At 37.5% G+C, this 21,323-nt stretch overlaps 4 protein-coding genes across 7 annotated transcripts; all 4 read right to left on the bottom strand.

The window, feature by feature from the left end:
* Nucleotides 1–480: 480 nt before the first annotated feature.
* On the bottom strand, nucleotides 481–4,073 carry RB195_016631 (uncharacterized protein; the record flags this gene model as incomplete). The annotated part of the gene is made up of 6 exons (XM_064183246.1): nucleotides 481–626; nucleotides 1,977–2,114; nucleotides 2,179–2,359; nucleotides 3,590–3,705; nucleotides 3,877–3,970; nucleotides 4,050–4,073. 6 exons carry the CDS (start codon nucleotides 4,071–4,073, stop codon nucleotides 481–483), a joined length of 699 nt encoding a protein of 232 aa, XP_064039127.1.
* Nucleotides 4,074–5,238: 1,165 nt separating this feature from the next.
* On the bottom strand, nucleotides 5,239–15,642 carry RB195_016632 (uncharacterized protein; the record flags this gene model as incomplete). Of its 2 annotated transcripts, XM_064183248.1 has the most annotated exons (30): nucleotides 5,239–5,406; nucleotides 5,479–5,598; nucleotides 5,666–5,790; nucleotides 6,109–6,216; nucleotides 6,903–6,980; nucleotides 7,032–7,107; nucleotides 7,164–7,317; nucleotides 8,872–9,047; nucleotides 9,118–9,181; nucleotides 9,251–9,348; nucleotides 10,129–10,213; nucleotides 10,270–10,410; nucleotides 10,683–10,795; nucleotides 10,856–10,975; nucleotides 11,041–11,095; nucleotides 11,249–11,355; nucleotides 11,408–11,534; nucleotides 11,627–11,707; nucleotides 11,774–11,922; nucleotides 12,440–12,538; nucleotides 13,313–13,392; nucleotides 13,476–13,668; nucleotides 13,797–13,967; nucleotides 14,054–14,150; nucleotides 14,210–14,342; nucleotides 14,402–14,546; nucleotides 14,874–15,065; nucleotides 15,178–15,299; nucleotides 15,361–15,485; nucleotides 15,539–15,642. In XM_064183248.1, 30 exons carry the CDS (start codon nucleotides 15,640–15,642, stop codon nucleotides 5,239–5,241), a joined length of 3,606 nt encoding a protein of 1,201 aa, XP_064039128.1. The 2 variants fall into 2 exon arrangements, with proteins under 2 accessions (XP_064039128.1, XP_064039129.1); XM_064183247.1 differs by having other exon boundaries at nucleotides 9,118–9,348.
* Nucleotides 15,643–15,859: 217 nt separating this feature from the next.
* On the bottom strand, nucleotides 15,860–17,604 carry RB195_016633 (uncharacterized protein; the record flags this gene model as incomplete). 2 transcript variants are annotated; one of them, XM_064183250.1, is made up of 5 exons in its annotated part: nucleotides 15,860–16,063; nucleotides 16,119–16,237; nucleotides 16,294–16,417; nucleotides 17,015–17,017; nucleotides 17,536–17,604. In XM_064183250.1, the coding sequence occupies 5 exons, from the start codon at nucleotides 17,602–17,604 to the stop codon at nucleotides 15,860–15,862; spliced, it is 519 nt and encodes a 172-aa protein (XP_064039130.1). The 2 variants fall into 2 exon arrangements, with proteins under 2 accessions (XP_064039130.1, XP_064039131.1); XM_064183249.1 differs by lacking the exons at nucleotides 17,015–17,017; nucleotides 17,536–17,604.
* Nucleotides 17,605–17,934: 330 nt separating this feature from the next.
* Nucleotides 17,935–21,241, bottom strand: RB195_016634 (uncharacterized protein; the record flags this gene model as incomplete). Of its 2 annotated transcripts, none has more annotated exons than XM_064183251.1 (9): nucleotides 17,935–17,988; nucleotides 18,060–18,148; nucleotides 19,059–19,158; nucleotides 19,252–19,308; nucleotides 19,761–19,895; nucleotides 19,965–20,040; nucleotides 20,861–20,919; nucleotides 20,979–21,128; nucleotides 21,194–21,241. In XM_064183251.1, 9 exons carry the CDS (start codon nucleotides 21,239–21,241, stop codon nucleotides 17,935–17,937), a joined length of 768 nt encoding a protein of 255 aa, XP_064039132.1. The 2 variants fall into 2 exon arrangements, with proteins under 2 accessions (XP_064039132.1, XP_064039133.1); XM_064183252.1 differs by having other exon boundaries at nucleotides 17,969–17,988; nucleotides 18,068–18,148.
* Nucleotides 21,242–21,323: the final 82 nt, after the last annotated feature.

Genomic DNA, 21,323 nt, shown 5'->3' on the forward strand with positions numbered 1-21,323 from the left:
ACCACCATAAACAAATAAATATAATATAAACAACAATAAACAAATGAAAAAAGTAAAAAAATAAATAGTACCGAGTATAAAATAGAATATGGCTGTGGCGACCTGCGTTTTTTCTTCCTTTTTTTTGCTTTTTTTTTATTTACCTTAGAATGTCAATCTGCTACATTTTCTTCTTTTTTCTTCTCGGTTCGAACACCTGTCCTTCGTAGAAAAAAATTTATTCCATAACTTAAACTTCCATCAGGATAACGGTCACAAATGTCAGCAACACCTGTTTTTTTTCAGTCGTAAGGAGGATCGACTTCGTTGAAATTGTTCAGCAGATTCCTAGCAGTAATTGTGTGAAATGCGGAAAAAAGATAGACAATGAAAGAAAAGGAGGCGATGAAAGAGAGGTAGAAAGGAAAAGAATGAATTCTATTTCTTTACACATTTTTTTTTTACATACGAGTTCAGAACGAGCATTTCTCTACTGCGGAGTCAAATATAAGATTCGCGTGGTGATGGAGATCGCGACGATTTCGACGTCGGCAGCATTCGATTGAGTTCTTGTGATGGTTGGTTGAAGACGAATTTTTTCTCGTTGGAGAATCGACTTGTTGTTGGGGACGATTGGTCAATATCTTCTAAATAAATGCTTTTTTTCATATGTGTAAATTCCATAAGTATTTAATGTCACATAATCCGTGAACCAATATAAATACCATAATTATGGAACCATATGTGAGCAAATATGTGAGACCACAAACCTCTCATTCAACATCGTTCAGATTTTTTTCCATCTCAGAGTCTTTTTAAATTTTTTTAAATCATGACAGATATTGCGGAAAAAAACAACCCAGAAATTGCATTGAAGAGATCACACTTTCAAAGATTTGGGAATTGAACAGAAATTTTAAAAAATTGGAAAAAGTTCATCAAATTCATTACTTCGACCACTATCTAGTAGGACGGTGGTATACACAACTACAATTAGGAAAGAAATTATGAAAAAAACAAAAAATGATACTCTATGGGAACGTTTTTATTTATTTTACCATTTATTTATTTATTACTTGATTTTTTTATCATTCCTTTCCCTCCTGCAAATCTAGCTATTAATTCCCTCACGTAGTTCACTTTTTGTATAATAATGACTAAAATTGCCTAAGAATTAAATTAAAATTTAAATAATTTGATTTGTATGGAGTAAATTTTTACTAAACAACCTAAATCCTACTAGAATCTTTGAATGACGAAAGTGCAACTTATGATTAAGATCTGGATAAAACTGATAAACTTTTGGTGCACAGAAAGTGCACAGAAATTATCGGTTCTAGGGAAATTTAGAAAAAGGAAAAGTTACATAAAGCAAGTACAAGGTACATCTACAAGTTAATTAAACTTTATTGCTATTAATATAATCAAGCATTAATGGCAGTATACCACGAAATTGACGATGATAATGATGAGATTGGTAGTGTAGAGCACAAGTTTGGTGACGCTCACCTCCAAATCCCCACCAATTGTCCTGAGAAATGACGTGGGAAATGGCCTTGTGATCGAATTTTCCTACAAGCCACCTCCGTACACCAACCTCTGCAGACGCAGCGCGTCTGCGAGTCAATGACGTCAATTAATGAGGTCCTCTCAGCAGCTTGTTCAAGTAAAACCAATAGCAGGCTGCTGTGGAAATAGGCTAGGCTGCAGAGGTTGCATGTTATAAGGTGCCTCGTGGGAAAATTTGATCTACAGATCCGTTTCCCACACCATTTTTCGAGGTGGTTAGGGGGAATCAAGCGTGGTAACGCTCGTACTCGCTACACTTGTTTCCTTATTATTTTGTGGGAGACCCAGCATCGTCAGTTTTGTGATGTTCTGGCAAATGAGGTCCTCTTCAGGATACTTGGCTAATGCTTACTGAAACCCTATTTTTTTACTACTACTTAGCAAATTTGATTGAATCCGAAAAAATATGAGAACGAATACTTCCAGACCGTAAACTGTATTCTCTGCAAGCAGAATACGCTCCTTTCGCAGCTCTTTGAAAACACGACGGGCGATAGTCCACGCAGCAATCTTCAGCACCAATATAACTATGGAAACTATTAGGATGATAGAGCCGAACTTGATGGCTAAAAACAATCAATAATCAATAGTAAACAGTTAAAGCATTTCTCAGACTCTGGAAAAAAATGCCTTTTTTCGTCTCCGGATTCGTCTCATTCGGATTCACATAGCGATCGTTCATGATATCATGACTGATAGCTGCTCGGTCCGATTGTGGACCGCCGAGCCATTCCAACGACCACAAATATCCTGTCGTTATCGCCATGATGCTGGCGTACACCCAGATCATGATCCAGAATATGGTTACCGTCTGAATATTGTCATTTACAAACCGACACATATTAGAAAAATTGAACAGGAAGTGAAGGTCCCATGTGGGAATCATTTCCACCTCACTACATCCTTGTTTTGTTAATACACTTTCTCAGAAAAATGCATGCAAATGATAGTACTCTTCTCAAATTCAAAACCAAAAAAAAACAAAATCGTTAATTGGTCTACCTTTTAAATTTAATTAAATATCGTTTAATATCAACCATGTCATGAAAATTTCAGGCCTAATTTATCGAGTGAATTGGACCACCTTTCAACCAAAAACAACATCACCAATCGAACTCGCTCTATTTAAATCCGCATTATTTTTTTCTCTTATTTCTCTCCTATTAATAGGATCCTATTATCCTATTAATGTTTCTCCTATGACTTCGAAATTAAATGATTTGCCACTGCGGACGATTTATAAAGGAAGACAAAGGGCCAAAATGGTTTAAAGGCTTCACTGCACGAATCCGGGGTGGTACGGATTTCAGGTGGAGTATTTTTATAAGGGATAGTAAATTATGGAGAAGAGGGTGATTACGTCCATTTCTTTTTAATTGCCGTAAAAAACGGCCCGGAAGATACGGCTTCGGGCGTTCTGTATTTTCTACCAGGAGTTCGACTGGAGCGCGTCAGCCTTGTGCCGCGTCGCATCTTTCGGGCAGTTTTTTTTACGGCAATTAGGAAGAAATAGACGGAATCACCCTCTTCTCCATAATCTACCATAACCCTTATAAAAATACTCCACCTGAAATCTGTACCACCCCGGATCCGTGCAGTGATGCCTTTAATTTGAAAAGTTTTGAAAAAAAGAAAAGTTAAAAACGGTTTCACTTTTTTCGAGCACCCCAAAAATATGCTGTTAAGGACAACGGGCACAAGGTCACGCTGATCTTCTTCCTCAGTCGTGTCTGAGACTAGAAGAGACGCGAGGTGAGAGAGCAACAGCATAATGCTGGCTATAATTAGATTACCCAGAAGACTTTGTAAGTCTGAGAGAGGTTCTTTCAGACAATCTAGCATTTCACATCTGAGTGATATGTAAAATACAAATGATAATTAAAAAGTTACAAAATACATATTCGGGAAGAAAATGTTCAAACCCCAAAAGAAAATGGAAAATTTGAGCAATGAATATCCATTGCACTGAATTTCTGTCATTAAATATGTATAAAAGTACTTTTTATCCTTTTTTTCTCTTAAATAATGGTGGAACACTTACCTCATAAATAAGAATAGGTAATGCGAACATATTGTTACGTTTCTTCCAGCAAAATGAATACATAATAAGCGAGAATAGAGCGAATGCCAGGAAAGTAAAATTGATAAACACTGGTACTGAAAAATCCAGGATTGTAGTGAAACGTTAGAGCTTAAATATAGGTAATAAAAGAAAAAAATATGAAAACAAGGTGAAATTTTGTGTTTTTCACTGAAACCCTAATTAGCATAAATAAACTCTTAATTAGATGACTTTAAACGTGTACACGTTAAAAATAATGAACTTACACCACGTTGGAGAGTATATGATCGAACAAATCGATAGAATTAATTGAAATTTAGTAACACCCGATTCGAATATGACCATACAATTTGAAGCTACCTGGAAAAAAATGCATTGATTTTTTCTTTAAAAAAAATTTTGATGATAATTATTGTATAAACAGGGGGGAAATTCGTACCTTAATAGAAATACAGCGGGTCATTATTGAAGTGGTTCATGCGGTGTTTCTCGGATGAGTTCGCCTGACTTTCCCGGATGACTAACAACCGACCAGGCAGCGCTTATCATAATGGGGCTGCCTGCCTGTCTTCGAAAGATGCGGCCGTGAATATTTATTTGTTCACGCAGCGAATATGGCTGGCATTGATTCAAAATAAACAAAATATAGGGAAAACATGATGTAGTAAAATATAGTAATAATATAATCCACATAAATATATTATAACAATTTAGCAATTGAAATAATACAACAATTGAATATAATACAATACAATATAATACAATATAATATTATATTATATAATAATACAACAATTGTATAATATTGTGTGACAAAATACAACAGTAATATAATAATAATAGGTATATTATAAATAGTAGCAGTAGTATAATATATTATAATAAAATAATATAATAATAATAACAATACAAGCAATACTAGTATAACAATAATATGATTAAATATGTTTCCATTACGACTAAATACGACTCCTTCCTAATCACATTTTAACCCCAATTTCCCAACATTACGTATATTGTTTTTGTTTTTATTTAAATTTGGGTTTGTTTATTTCTAAACCACGATACTTCGCATAACATTCAGATGGTGGTGAAAGCATTCTGAGTTACGTTATCGTAAAAACTTAAGATACTATTATTATCTTCCTATTAGGTAAGGAAGCATTTCACCGTCCAAGAACCACCTCGAACATTTCTCTTTGACCTCAAAAACGTCTGGAGGATCAGTCTGTTGTAGCGTCAGTTGACTATACTTAGAAATTTGAAGCGTCAAGAAGACGTTCTCCTTCCTAGGAAATTCATAACTTCGCGATTCTGTCTTCTACTGTATCGTTTTCTTTATCCAGTCTGACGCAAGAAGGTGATCTACAGAATAAGGCAAATTCTTGGACCCCGCTTATCACTTTTATTAGTTTCACTGGTCAACTTCAATACCGTGCGTGGTGGTAGTGAAAATATCTGGAACGGCATGAATACGAACTTCATCCCTGAGTGCATGATTCAATTCCTCCAACATTAGAGTTCTTTGAAAGAAAAAAAACAACAACAACAGCAATAATAATAACTAAATAACAACAACTTGAAATGTTGAACGAGACAACGAATATTCGTATTTTCCTTCTCTCCGATCAACTCAAAAGTATTTGTTCAACATATTTCGCTATAAAAAGTGCAGCAGAAACGTGAACATTCAAACTCCGGGTCTGTCCAAGTTGTTCTATTTCAACTGTTTGATCGACACATCGCAGCAACTGTACGGGAACTCCTTCTTTTTCATCACCAAGCAGAAGCACAGTCTAAAACGCATAAATAATACGCGTAAATAGTTTTAATTCAATTCATAGAACAAATTAATCTACACTACCAACCTTTTTAGGGAATTTGAATTTATGTAGTGATACACTGTCGGTAGTTTGTTCGGCAGCAATCACCGCGTATCCATTTTTCCGCATATTTTCCAAGTAAGCCAAAAGTGCTTCTGGACGAACCTGAAACGATCCTATTATTAATTTAGTGTTGACAGAAAAATTAGAAAAGGAGTATGTCTAAACTTACAGCTTCCATTTTCTGCTTTTTCTCAGCTGACATACTGAGCGCCTTAAAGCCAGGATCTGACGCGAATACAAGATCAGCAATCACTAATGTGTTGACGCCAAATATTTCGCAAGTACGACATAGACCTAAAGTTTTGTTTATCAAGTTGTGAATTTAATAAACTGTCCCTACATTGCCATTAAAACTTAGGATCCCAAGTTATGCTCACATTCACATTCATGTCCATTGTCCATTAATATTTAGGAATCATAAAAATCCGTAAATAGTCCTACACTCAACTATTTGCAAAACAGCATATATAAGCATATATAAAGATCTTCGATATCTTTGCAAGCAAGGAAAAAAAAACTGATGAAGCTAAAAAAAACTACGATCCCTAAGTGGTGAATAATTACATTATTGAGTCTGAACCACCTTTTTTCAGAGCAAATTCAGAGGATTACCTCCGAGATTATTCGGCTTGTCTACAAGGGAAGCAACCACTATCAAGCTACAATCGTCTCGTGTGCACCTCTGTTTTGTGACGATCTTTCGTTGAACTAACGGAGCGCCTGAAAATATTGGTTTTATAACTGTACGAACAACAAGAGTGTTTTATAGCTTCGATAGGACTAAGGATATAAATAAATAATGGCATGCATATATAATATAAATAAATAATAAAACCATGACCTACAAATAAGAAGAGCCCGAAGATTTCTAATTATAACCACAAAACACCTGGCAACTAACAGATTTTTAAGGATCTTTATGTGTGGATTAGGTTACGGTAATGCCAACAAGGGTGTGGCCACCTTTAAGTACTGCAGCACACGAAGCAGCTAGCACTATTAGTTCACAGTTTTCGATGCGAGTTCGTCCATCCAGAAACCGCACGAAGAGTGACCACATAAGAGCGGATTCATCTCTAATGCTTTGATGTCCAGAGAGGAGAGGGGGACTCAGTGGTGAGCCGCACACTTCAAACAGTTGCTTTCAATAATTTCCCAATTTTCCGAAGTTTTTTGCACTTAATGAGTTCATTATATTCGAATATAACACAAAAAAGTCTTTAAAAAAGTCAAAAGTCTTTAAAAACCAAAAAAAGCTTAGGAAAGTCGATTATCCCGTCCCACTTTAACCCATTGGCGTTCTATGCCAATGGGTTAAAGAAATACGTCCTCGTTTGATTTCAAATACTCATCAAAATTTTAATATTCAGTTGTTAATTAGGACCCGTAGAAAGTTTTCCAACTACCTCCGCCTTCATTGATGCCATCATCCGCTACTTCATCTTCATTGATTTCAGGAGCACAACTACTGCTTTTTGAAAGTCCTGCAATGAAAACATGTACATCTCAAATGATACTTCTAGTACTCCACATACCTGAATATACAACAGACGGAGCATCCAAGAACTGTTTATCTTCGCAAGTGCTTCGTATGGAACATGTGTTGAATCTCTACAGATTATTACAGAAACTCATAGTATAAGCTGTAAGACTAAAACGAAACCTACTTGAAGCAATTCGTTGGGAATGAGTTCTTCAGGAGGCATTCCTGTTTTCGATGGCAGCACAACAAAAATAGTTTGCATGTCGAAATGTTTGACAGGATGTAAGTGACCAAAATAAAAATCAGCGTCGAGGTTATCGATGATACGTTGAGAGTTTCTGAAAAAAAGGAAAAACTTTCTGAAAAATATCGGAAGTAGACGAGGTTCATGAGGAAACAGCACATAACTTTGGCAATTACCGTGACTAAATAAACAAATAAACTGAGACAATAGGGGTTCCAATTAACTATGTGGTTTAATGCGGTGTGCAGGTGCTCGCTGCGGATTTCCCTCAGTGTATTCTTGAGAGTGGCGCATTCAATGAATACTGAAGTGGTTGCTCGGATAACCGTTAGCTTTGACACTAATGACCACGTCTAAAGTCGGCTGGAACAAGAATTAGAGAGAACTATGTAGGGGCAGTTGCAAGGTGCGATGAAGCTGAGTTGAATCAAAATTTTCTGCCGAGTGCGAGTGCGCCAATGCTATCACTACACGAAAGCTTCAAATTATTCACTTTATTTGTGCTATTTTGAAACCTAAGCCTATATTTCACTTCAGTTTCAGATTTTATCGAACATTGTGTGCCATATGATAAACTGGTTGGCGCCCACGTGTATTTTGGTTTGGTTTCATAAAAATTGTTAGAACACAGCTTCATCCTGCACATAATTAAACATAAATAATAAGTGATTTCTGAGAAAAAAATAAAATCCTACAACACACTTGAGCTGGTTTCTTTCTGCACTTCGGCAATATTTCTTTTTTTTTTGAGTTTTGTTCCGGAATACTCCGTAAGAAGCTTTGCAACAGTTTACAATAGTGCTTGTGAGTTACTGCTACAAAGTTTCCTCAAACATATTTTTTTTGTCTATGATCCTCAATTTAAAAAAAAGGTTAAATAGGCCAATTTATTATTCGTGCTCAGGCATCAGTCCAAACTCCAAAAATTTCGGATGAGAGCGACCGCCATGGACCACCCGCGAAGATCGACAAGTTTTGTTTCTTTGGTCACTTTTAACAACTTTTTCGGCACATTTCAGTAAATTTGTTGCCAAAATAATGAAGAAGCACCTTCACCTACTTTTTCTGGTATGAAATTTGAATAAATTTGAATATGAAGACGTTCGCATTAGACCGTAACGTTAAATAAAGATACTTCCTTCGGTCCCCAAGCTTTTCAAACCAACAGTAATCAATTTTTTCGATTCCTTATAATCCTTCCTTTTAATATCGATTTCTTGTTTGGAAAACAGTCTTCTACAGCAAGTCTTTGGCACATATTTGAGATAGAATTTAATGAAATGTTCTCAAATCTCACATTTTCTTCTTCGAACTTTTATAAATAAGAAATGAGTGGATTTTCAGGAGAGTTTGGATAAAAGTTAGAACTTAAGAGAAACTTCTAACAGTGCTACAGCATGCAATTCCCAGAAAAAATATGGATGTATCTGCAATATCTGCAATAATTCTCATGAAAACGAACGACAGCTGTCAGATGGGAAAGTAGGATGCGAGTTAGTGTCGCTACATATGTTCAAAAGCAATACCTTCAAGTTGCTCATCAAAAGATTCATAGTTAGGCTAAATGACGACCACTACTATGTCTGAACCATTCGCATCAGTAAGAGGCAGAACAGAGAAATAAGGAAGAGGTCTGCAAATGACCTACCCAGAAGGTTCGCCATCGAATTTGACGATTTTTGCGATTAAATGACACCGCTCCTTATCTTCACTGTTCATTGCATCATACAACAAACGAATAGCAGCAATTGCTGTGCACCTGACTGCAAAATTCTGCGCAGTTGTCCAAGGTAAAATGAGTTCGACGAATTGAGGTATTGATGTCTGGAAAAAAAAACTTGCGAAATTAGTCAAATGTTCACCTGCCGAATGCAATATTTCATACGACTCCCACCTTATCCGCGTCAGCACGAGCCATCAAAACGATCATGTTGATCCATGACGACACACTTCCTATCCTTTTAGTTGCAAAAATCCGTTCTTGGATGACTAATCTTCGTTTCATTGTCTCACACCGCAATGCTAACCTTGCAAGGAGCCATTCCAAGATCAACTTAATTGAAAACTGCTGGCATGGATCAGTAATCCAGTCGACGCAGTTTGTAAAAACTTTGTCGAGAATCGCCTGAAACGTTCGATGTTAAAATGTTGGGTGGATCGCAAGAAAATGACAGACTCGAGATTTTCAAAACAGAAGAATCTAACTGTTATAGGTTAAAGTAATAATGTACCTGCCAAGCGAAAAGAAATGTTGTATTCATTTGACAAGGGAGGTAACAATAAAATAAAATTACCATAGAGAGATACTAGCACTGCGACTCATACCATTTACGAATTTATCCAAAAGTATGTTCATTATGAATACGAAGGTTAGCCCAGAAATAGATTTAAACCAGTTTTTGTACGCATATTCTGTAGAATCAATTGGATAACTAGAGCCGAATGTCGCACGAAAATACCGACTATCAATTATCGATGAAGGTTATCTCATTTCTACGCGATATGGCTTCGCATGAAATTAAATACAAAATAATATACAAATCCATGAAATCCCCTTGCCCTTGATACCTCCTAACTAGACAAAAATTCTTCATGGTCATAGGCATGACCCTTTCGATATACTGCCCTCGGCTGTGGTAACAGGTCTCAAGTGAAACTGTCAATTTCACTAATTTATCGGTTTCTCTTCTCTTCGATCGCCGGCACAGTGAAAGGTAGACTAGAGGTTTTAAATATGTTTCGAAAATTTGTCAGCTTACCAACCAAAGATCCGGCGAAAATATTTTGCCTTCGACGGGCAATTTTTGAATTAGACATCGGTGCTGTTCAACCTACGTGGGCAAATTACTGTCCTCATAGAGTACTAATTACTTGAAGCAGAAAATTTTGAATCGGAATCACTGACCTCCTCCGAGACATGGTCAACAATCAGAAGTAACAGAGAAACAGCTCGCGTATTTTGGCGATGCGCAAAAGATAAACCGAAGGAGCTGAACACACGGAAACTCTTGCGTATAAATGGATTAAAGACAAGAGAAGTACTCACCGGGAGGAACTTTGATTCATTGAGTTTATTTCAGTGAGAATGATATCGACAAGATGATTTGCAAATAGGGGAGACTTTCGAGAAAATTGAAGAGCGACACAAATACTATTCAATCTTGTCCGTTGGACCACCTCGAAAGGCCTGCAACAAGATTTTTGCATTAAGGAACGGAATGTTACGTTCTGTACAACTATGCAGAGCGTCGGCAATTTTTACACTAATCTCCTAGAATAGCTAGTCATGTCATATTAATACAGATGAACAAGAAAATATCTATATAAAGAAGTATATATACAGGGCCTTTTTAAATATGCAATAGAGAAAAAATAGAGAAATTAAAAAAAAAATCGTAAGGAAGTGATCCATTCCACTCAACTTTCGAATTTCAATCTAATTTAGGAGAAGAAGCTAACTTGTGAATATCGTCGAATTCGCTTGGGATAAAATTGTAGATTTCATCATACGCTGCGTTGACAACACGACTTTCCTTCTTCGGTATCGGTCCAAACACGGCAAGCGAGAGAATCTGAAGATTAATCAAAGAATTAAGGTGTTACTGCCAATTACAGTGTAGGATTAGCTGTACCAATGTTGCCCATTCAAAGTTAAGCAAATTTTTTTGTTCTGATTCCACGAGCACTTTAGCTAAATATAATGCCACAGGAGTGTTCAAACGCGCCAGTTCCAGAAGTTCAGTACATGTACTCTGAATTAAAACATTTCAACTTTTATGAGCTGTAGAGTACTTAATAAGACACCCCGAATGCTCACCATAACAAAGCTTCTTGTATCGACGTTGGACATCACAGATTTGGAAAAGAAAATGCTGGAACCATCATGAAATAAATTAAAACTCGTAAAAGAGATCTGAGTAAATTTTGGAGCGATCGAAAGCTTAATAAAAATTTTAAAAAAAAGTAAAATTGAAAACAGAAATCGACCGAAAAAGAAATCTCAGCTTTATTAGAGATGAACACACCCTAAGGTATGTTGCAATGCAGGCAAAAAGTTCTGCGACTTTCTCTCCTCATTTGCAACGCTTAGCGAGGCTTTAACTAATGCCAACAAGATCTCAGGACGAGTCACCTGAATAATGGAACATAATTTGTTAGAATTTAAAATTGTAAAAATGACCGACCTTTTCAACCAAGTCCCGAGAAATTAACAGATAGCACTGGGCAACGAGATATGCGGAGGAGCAACTTATTTGTTCAATGCATTCCATAAGCAGGCTCTCAGGATCGTTGCAAATAGAGGGCAAATACCTAAGGATAGAGTTGGATAAGAAAACAGAAATACTATATTAGGCCAAAACGAAGAAAACAAAGTCGGTGAACAAGTAAATAAAGAGATCTACCTTGCAAGTAGCTTCAGCCGATATTCTTGGATTACTGACATTATTTTGTTGCTGTCATTCTCCAGCGTACATCCTACACCCCTTAAAAAAAGAAAAAAAAATCTGAAAATCTTGCAAACGGAAATGATGAACACAGAAGCGACCTACTTCTTCACTCTAATTGGTGAGAGAGGGTTTTCTCCGAGGTAGGCAACAATTTTGGGGAACATCTCTTCAGAATCCTCACAATCAAGTTCATCAAGCGAATCATACAGTACTCTTATTAATAGCGAATGACGGTCGCATGGAATAACCTCCTAAGCAAAGTAAATATTACTGGATGTTATCATGTGTTCAAGTTCAAGTTTTTAGCAAAATAAATAAAAAATGCTGGGAGTTCCAGTGTCTTCAATGTAATATAATTTTCAACGTACTAGTACGTTTTCCTCATTTTTCTAAGCCCAAAAAGAAGCTTCTCCGGCAGCATTCCTACAAACGTTAGTTACAAAAATAACACTAAATTTTTCTTCTTTTGAAGAACCATTTTTCTCTATTTTTTAGAGTGCAACAAAATCTCATCTACAAGTGATTATTGCATGATTTGTTGGTTGAAACGGTCGTATATCCACAAAGTTGAACTTTCTAGCAACTGTTGTCAGTTCAAGAATTTAAAGACTTTCAACAACGGTGATTACAGTAACGACGTGTACTCGATACGAAGTTATGTTATTGGTGTTTACTTCCAAAACGTTAAACTAAAAGTTACTGGAGTTCTCCATTTCGCGGGTCATCAATACCAGTCGATTTATCGAGAAAAGGGAAGAAAAAAAAAACCTCGGAAATGAGAGATAAGGCAAGCTCTGCAAACGGTTTCATATAACATTTCAAACGCCTGATTAGACCCATGTAGACATTGTGCACAACGAAAGCATGCTGAAAGTAATATAATCGAAACAGAGCACTGAACATCAAATAAGTTTCTCGGAGCCTATTCACTGAAAGAAAAGTCAATATTCCAACAACTACAAAGTAACTTTTAAATTTTCATACTTGAAGTCGCCCTTCATCAAAAGCACGGAAACCATGTCCAACGATTTTCTAAAATTCCCAAGAGAATTCCCGTGTTAGGAAAATCTTTCAGGTACGCGATTGATCCTTATCATGGAATTTGATCATAATCCTAGAGAGCTTCAAAAAAAAAAAAAAAAACTTGGAAAAAGATGACTGCTTGCTTCATATATATGGTAAAAGTTGAGAGTGAGAATTTGAACTAGAATTAGATTATGGCTGAGATAGTTAGACCAATCAGTTCGAGTTGAAAAAGGTGGCAAACATGGTTACCCGGGAGGCCAGGGAATCAAATGTTGGATTAGCAAAGACTCCACAGAATGACCTAAATCGAAAGCGCACAGATCGGGAACAGGGGATCAGTTGGACCCACTCATTAGCAGTTTTACCAATACTTTTATATGGTGATCATCAGACGCTCCCATCTCTTCCACTACTGGTTCTAGGTGGGATTTTCAGAAGACAGAATGATATCTTGTATCCTCAAGTCCTTTTCAATTCATCAATCCCAGAGCAAGCTGTTTGAAAAAAAAAAAACTAAATTTTGTTTGCTCGAGTATTCCAAAAGAAATGTTAATCTATAAATAGAAGTGCACGAGGATAATAGGGAAAATAAGATGTGGAGAAACAACAGCTTACACTTCCAGAAGCAATTGCGATTCGCAATAACACGTATCCACTGATGAGTTGGATGAGATTACAGTCCATAAGGCTCAATTCTAGAAAATGTAAGCTAAAAACAAAATCTATTATACGTCTCGCTGCGACTTGTGTGTATAACCTTGTAATTTTAAGTGCGTACCTTCAGATGATGCTAGTAGAATGCACAGAAGAGTATCAACCGCGTCCACCACATCAGGAGACAATCCAACGTCAACTCCTTCTTCAAGAGCAGTAAGACGATCAGCTAGCTCTAGTTCAAGCCCTCTAAGTAGTTGATCTTTCTGGTCGGATAACTCTGCACGAATCCACAGCAAAGCGGCAAAATCATCTCTCTAAATAGGCTACATTTAAATCGTAACGTGCTGTATTGAAAATTGACTTCTGCACATTATTAATGGAAACAAAGAGGATTAATAAATAAATAGCAAATTAGCCTGACATCGAAACACGAAAAAAATACCTCGAAATCGCAAGAGTTTAGCAAAACAAGCCGAACTGAGTCAAGTATGTTATCGCCTGCTAATAATAACTTCTCGACTGAATCCACATGAACAAACAGATCAAATAATTGAGGGAAGTCGCGAGAAAAGAAAGCCGACAGACACCCTATTTTATTGGATGCTTCACGAGTCTGAAAAAAATTGGGAGAAAAATCATTTTCATTTTCCAACCCCTTAGTGAAACCTATATAATTGAAAGTAGTACGCTTAAGCATACCTGTTTTAGCATTTTGCAGAAGAATACAACAAAGTTAAATTGTGTCACGGCCCTCAAAGTGGTGTGCTGAATTTGTTGTGTCTTCCGTAAAAGAGTCCTGAAAGACTGTACTATCGGTAGTACATCCTAAGAAAAATAAATAATTTCAAAACTAACGCTATCGTATTGAAATCTCCTGTATGAAGACAAGGAAAGGGTTGAATGCTCATTAGTGACTCGGACAAGAAAAACAAAGACGAAGGATTGGATATCTTCAAGATCGCAGTGAAAATCCCTCTTACAAAAGAACCTGGATAACAAAGATTATCAATACTATAGCAATATTTAGGAAAACACCTGAGTAACAACCTCGGCCAGCATCATCCTGCGTTGATAGAATCCCTTCGAATAGATGTTTCAGCGAAGTTTTGAAGGAATGTAAATTATTACGCTCTGGAAGCCGCCAAAACGGATCGTTAGAGTTGAGATGTTCAGAAATTGCAGCCAACAGAAACTAAAAAACTGAAAAGTTACATTGGTGCATATAACAAATGTAGTAAGCAGATGGAGTCAGGATTTGCTTGGAGATTATTCTCATCGATTTTCAACAAATATCTGCCAGAAACAGAAGATGACAGTAAATAAAACCGTTCTACACTGACGAATAATCCATTATTCCACTTCTTATTCCAAAAGAATGGAAGAGAAAAGAAAAAAAGAAAAGAAGAAAAAAGCAAAGATAAAAAAACGCCTGGAAACTTTGTCTAGAGCTCAAAACCTTTCAATTTCGCACTCTTATAGAAGGTCCTACTTCTCCATCAAAATATTCGTAAGCACTCACATCCTGATTTCCAGCCATAATCGAAGGATCGACGCAGACAAGCTTTTCAAGTGCCCATAACCGCACCCACCCATTGGAATGAGCAAACGCTCTCATAAAAATGAGAGACGCCCATTTAAAACTGAGAGATCCATTATACACAGAAGACAGTACTTCATCCATACGCGGCAAAACAGGATTGATTATATGGAACTGAAAATAAATGTTAGTTATAGAAATCCTCCTAAACGGTAAGCTTGAGGTTTGAAACAGATCTAGTAGAACTCAAGCCTCAAGTATGGGTAATAAACATGAAAAATCCTACCTGTGGCTCCTCTAAACATTGAGATAATGTGAAAAAGCTACTCCAAATGTTCTCGTCACCACGTGTGAGTACTCTCAGACAAGCAAAAACAGCCTTTCGTCCAGAACGTGAACAATTGCTGTCTAAAAAGCAACACATAGAAAGGAAAGTCCTCAAGATTCCAAAAAGTAGCGCTGAATGCACCTGCCAAGCTACAGTAAGCCAGATTCATGAAATTCTCCCTCAGACTGGGAGGACATTTTTCAGCAAGTAAACAGAACGATGGAAGTGCAATCTCGAGTTCTTCAACATTCAAGGTCCCGAATAAACTAAAGCAGGAAGTACAGTAAATTAATTAAGAAAAAGTAAAATGGGAACCTACGTGATAAGATCAGCTACGTCATCTTCTGTTTCTGCTTTGTCAACAAGTCCCGCAAAAAAAGAACGGGATAATTCTTTTTCAGAGGTGCCGGATGAATCATCCATATGAATAATCCCTCGCCTTAGGAGCCTTCTACGAAGTGAACTAGCTTCTTTTCAAGGTGGAATGCAGCAATGCATCCAGAAATGAATTGGAATACACCATAATGCACCGAGAAAAGGACAATATAGTTACTTTTATTGTTCTCAATAGCAACATTTAACATTTTAAGGCAAAACAATACAATGAACTATGAGCTTCTTCACAATGAAATGTATCAAATTATGCAAATGAGTGCGGTCGTATTGGTTTAAGTGGATCGAAAAGTTTTGGATCTTTGACATATTTGGGATCCTTCACAAAGATCGGCATGTAACCAGCTTTTCGTGAAAGCGCTATAGTCTCAACCAGTTTCTTCTGTTGATGATCGCAAAGCCCTGTGATATGGCGATCGTATACTCGACCAGAAAAGGTGGAAACGAACTGCTAAAGTGGAAATATGTAGCAGATCACAGTACAGCAAAAACAATTAACAACGAACCTGTAGCAAACGCGCATTCTTATAATCCAATTCGATACCTGTTCGACACAACAAGCACTTCCGATCTTCCTTTTTGTATGGATTACTCTCAATTTCGACAGGAGCATCAGGATCGTTGTCTGAATCCCAAAAAGACACCTTAGGGGACAAAAAAGAAGAGAGAACTACAATTTACCGCATGTTTTCAGACTGCCTGGTTCCGATTCAATAGTTGTAGATAGTAAACGCGGAGAAGGCCTTACCAAAACCGGTTTGGAACCTAACAACCGGGACGAAGCAATTGAGCGACTTAAAAACATCTGTAATGAAAAGAAAAAATAAGAGGAACAATACAAGTATTTCAATAATCTTCAGCAACGGAGAAAAAACACAAAACATTTCATTCAACCCTTCTTTCTGTCGGGAAAATTCACTAGAATATTTTAGTCTCAGTACGGTTTACATATTCGACATCGAAATTGTTCAACCGAGTGAACGCAATGTTTTCGCTTCATCCAACACACGCTCAACAGCTAGTTGAGCACTTTCCTGCCAACTATAATAATTTCTGCCATGTAAGAGAAAGAAGATCGGGTGAAGAAGTCCCCTCGACGAGCTCCGTCCACCAAATTCAACCAAATAAGCACAATTTTTCAACACAACAACTTTAATATTCATCCAGAAAAAAAAAAGAAAATTACACTACGTATCGTGGTTATTCATTGCTAAAATATCGGAGTAGCGGGACGATGAGAACACATCCTATTTGACATTAAGACACCAAGTTGGGATGCATATATTATACGCCCTAGGATATAACATCCTGCTCTTTATTGTTATCCAGCGAGGTTCCTTAGAAATATTCTCCCATCGAGCAAATCTAGACTGATGTTACCTGGATAACAAAAGCAACATACCTCCTACGCGTCGAATCAACGACAATACAAAATTATCATATAAGGTGAACTAAATAGCTGAGAAAGTTGCGCTCCAATACAACTCCAATCAGAGGCGATAAATAAAATGCATGTGGTGTCGATCACAAATACCACATTTCACGGCTCAAAGTTTTCCCTTCGAAATTCAATGATGGGACCTACAATTTACGTCTCACTGAGCACAGGGAGGATTCATATAGCAGTTCATAAAGTGTAGATTGTGTAGCAGGATGTTGTTGCTGATTACCTTGCGATGAGCAGCGTATTTTAGACGTTTATTCAGTGGATATGTTAGGAACAAGATGGATCTCTTACCAGGATTTATACTTAGCTGATAACCCAATGAGGCTTAGGATCATGTTTAAGCACAGAAACGTACTCAATAGGGCTACTGCAACGCGTCCTTAGCGAGGACGGACGGGGCACAGGTGCTTCGAGGAAGTTACCGGTGTGGGAAAAACAGCGCCGACGGCAGATGGGTGAATAGTTATTCCATGTACCCTTTCATAGCTCTTATCGCTACAAAGTCCTTTTTTTTGTAAACATTGTCCTATGAGTTGACGTCCCATGAATCGGGGAATGTAGACGAGGGAAAGCACCAGTGCTTGTTGCCTCCGTTGACCGAAGGTGACGGTCGATAAACTCTCGTTCTCGAATGTAACAATGCCAACGCAGCTGTTTTCTTCCAGTGACACCTTAACTTTGGGATTAGTAGGGGAATGTGAACACCATTTAGATGCTGAAGATCATTTTATTCGAAACAAAAATGACACATCACATTTTTTTTTAAATTGTAGACAATTGCAGGAGGTTTGTAATCTTGCACAAGCATTGTTTCTGGCTTTTAAGAGGACGACGATTGGAATGAAATTCTCCACTCACTAGAACTGAACTCGTTTTCAATAATTTGGTATTTCGAAACGTGCAGACATTTCAATTCCTGTGGTGAACGCCTGAAATGAAATTTTTGGAATATAAACAAAATACTATTATTTTAGTATCTTAAGTCTAATGGATATCTAACCTCCTCACTTTTAGAAATGGTGGAGCGTTGTCGTTTTCTTGAACTCTTTTCTTTCATTCTGATTTCCGATTTTCTCGATTTACGAGACTCTGTAAGAATTTGCTAGAATGCATGAAAGAGTAAAAACTCTCGCTTGCACTAGTGTAGCTTCCGAATCAAACACTCCTGCAGTTATGATGAGGCTTACGACAGAGATCACAGGCGCGAAGAATAGTTTCTGCGCATTTCTGTCAATTGGTGATTATCGATCGAACACCGCATCAACATCCTGGAGTTCGATCAGTAATCACCTATTGTTAGAGACGCGTATAAATTACGCTGTCGCGATCCTGGACTCTACCAGGAACCCGAGACGGGAGATTGTTTTGTCATTAAAGCACTTCAGCAGCAGGGGATTCGCTTTCACCGAAGGAAGACGAACGATTCACTTTCAGAACGAAATAGTTTTTTTGAAGACAACTCTGCCAGAGAATATAGAGTTCGTATTGTAGATTACTAGTATGAGCTTGGCACTGTTAAATTCTCCCTAATCTTCCTGGGAAACGGCGTGGGAAAAGCCTTAGTTCCTACGAGATACGTTAGAACGCCCCACTCTTGTATACGCTCCGGTTCCCGTCGCAGATTTTCCAGTGGTTTGGCTTGAATACGTTGGTGAAAAGATATTACTGACCGCTTGTTCGTGGACGCAGCGCGTACTAACGTAGTTCGTAGGAACTAAATCCATTTCCCACGCCATTTTTCCAGAAGACGGATAAAATGAGTGTGGCAACGGTCATACTACAACCAGAGTTCTGTATTTTTCCACAGAGACCCTGTCAGTTTCGTGATATGCTGCCTTTAAACTGCCTACCCGCCTCTGAATCCTCTTTAAACCGAGGTTTTCGCCGTTATAATTGGCATGATCTATTAGTAAAAATCCACGCTGAGTTTACTTTGAGGACTTCAAGTTGAATGCTTTACAGTATCGCGCATTGTCAATTATACAACATCAGAAAAAACCTGATCTGCTTCGTGGTTCCTCTCCACTGAAAGAGTTTTCCTCCACAATCTCATGAGCTACTAGATTCTCGGGAACTTTGTGTACATGTGGGATTTGTCCCTGAAAAACAGACGTTGTTTGGATTTTGTTGTTATTCACTACCTAATTTATCACGTGACAGCACGAATTTATGTAAATTATTACAAATCTGACCGCGTATCCTACGTCATCTTCAACCATTCCTCTAGATTTCCTCCTTATTCGGCCTTTCTGAAAATACAACTACTCATTATACTGCTATTTTTTTACTAGTTACAGAAAAGATTTCTTTTTTTTATCCATGATCGAAGTAGCTTTGCTTAGTTGAAGATTCATTTAGGATATTCTATCCCAGTAACCTTGGGGGATTTTTGGCTTTTGTATTTCCCTTTACAGTTTCGTTGACAACACGCAAATACTATCCGTATTTTACTTTTTATTATATTTTATTTATTTTTTAGATTTAACTTTGTTTTTCAGCTGATGATCATAATGAGAAGTAGAAATGATTTTAGCTGGCGCCGAATAAGTTCAACCAGATGCACGCGATGCGTCTGCAGGAACTCACGCTCCTAGTCTTCTTGACCCCTCTTCCTCCTCCTCGCTCTAATCGAAGGCGCATCGCGTGTCGCCGCGTGTTGAACATATTCTATGTCGACTATAATTTTTCAGTGCTACCGTACCGGTGCTCTTATGATATCATCATCCGGATCTTCTGCAAGCGGAACACTCCCCTCCGGTGTTGGAGTCTCTGTATGCTCTGTGGCTAACACTATTTGCACTTTTTTCTTGACGATTTCGCTCTTAGTTGGGTCTTTCTTAAAATGATTTTAACATGTCAAATTATTATTGTAGGAGTAGGAATAGTGAAAGAACAAGGAATTAACCTCCTTTTGCATTTGCCACAACTTCCGAACATTATAAGTTTCATTAGAAGGGGATATTGCAAACACAACAGTGAACCTGAACAAATTTTTGAGGAATCAATATACTGTTATGCTCGTTAACATCAAAGCAAGTAACTGTAACAAGTAACACAAAATGTCTCAAGGATGGATGTTCTCAACACAGTCTAATAGTTTATTATAAAATCTAAACTGTCTCGAAAATTTCGAATACCAAATATCTGCACTAACAAAAGACCAAACTCTGGAAATTCTCTCAATGTACACAAATTTTTTTGGAAATGTAAACGCATCTCTTTCTTTGACATGCAAGATGATGAAACTATTTACATTAAAGGCGGTATATCACGAAATTAACGATGTCGCGATCTTTCCACGAATATTCAGAAGTGGGGAGGGGTAAACAAGACTGTGAGCCTTATCGCGTTCATTCCCTTTAGTGATCCAGAAACGCCTTGTGTGATCCCGTCTCTTCAACGATGCAACTTGTTACGCGATAATAGAATGCTGGCTACTCCCTCGTCTCCGCGAATTCGCCGCTATCCAACTATCATGGCTCAAATAAGCGGCAGAAACTCCCAACGGGACCATCGCTGACCTTTTGGCAACTCGTAATAAGATTGCAGTTGAGAAGACTAGGTCATAAAACGTGGTTTCACACGGCTTTTTACTTTTTTCTTTCAGGATTACCAGGGGGAGATGAGCATGGTCGCGCTCCTACTAATGAACTATACCGCACCGTAATCTTTCCGCGGAAGGGATCCAAAGTCACTAATTTCCTGATATGCTGCCTTCAAGTTCAACATCAGATTCTTTACTCCTCGCGCAAACGATTTGTATTCTATTATTTAGTATTTTTGAGCTCAAAATATGTGCACCTTTCATTTCGATGTGGCTGATTCTCCAGGAGCCCTTTGAATGTTAATCGAACATCAGCCTGTTCATGAGAACTTTTATAAACTGCTATTTCTGTTATATTAACAATTTTTTTTTTACCTCCTTTCTGGGTTCTATTATACCATATACGGGACTCATTCTGAATAGATCTGGACGTGTGCTTTTCATCTTATATATGATTGTTTCGTCCGAGTAATTAGTGATAGTAATTGAGGAAGTTTGTTTCTTTGGTGTGTGACTGAATGTTATCTTAAAGGTTCAGAAAAAGATTAGTTTCAATGAAAAAATGATGACTGAAGAGGAACGACACCCACAGATGGAGGGTTTAAGTAGATTTTACTGAAGATACTCTCTAGAGTCATCCTTGACTATAAAATAAACCATACTCACATAGATAGCATTTGTTCACGTAGTTGTTTACTATTATTGTTTTGGAGTCGAAGA

The sequence above is a fragment of the Necator americanus genome, chromosome II (assembly GCF_031761385.1).
Source record: "Necator americanus strain Aroian chromosome II, whole genome shotgun sequence".
Classification (NCBI taxonomy): domain Eukaryota; kingdom Metazoa; phylum Nematoda; class Chromadorea; order Rhabditida; family Ancylostomatidae; genus Necator; species Necator americanus.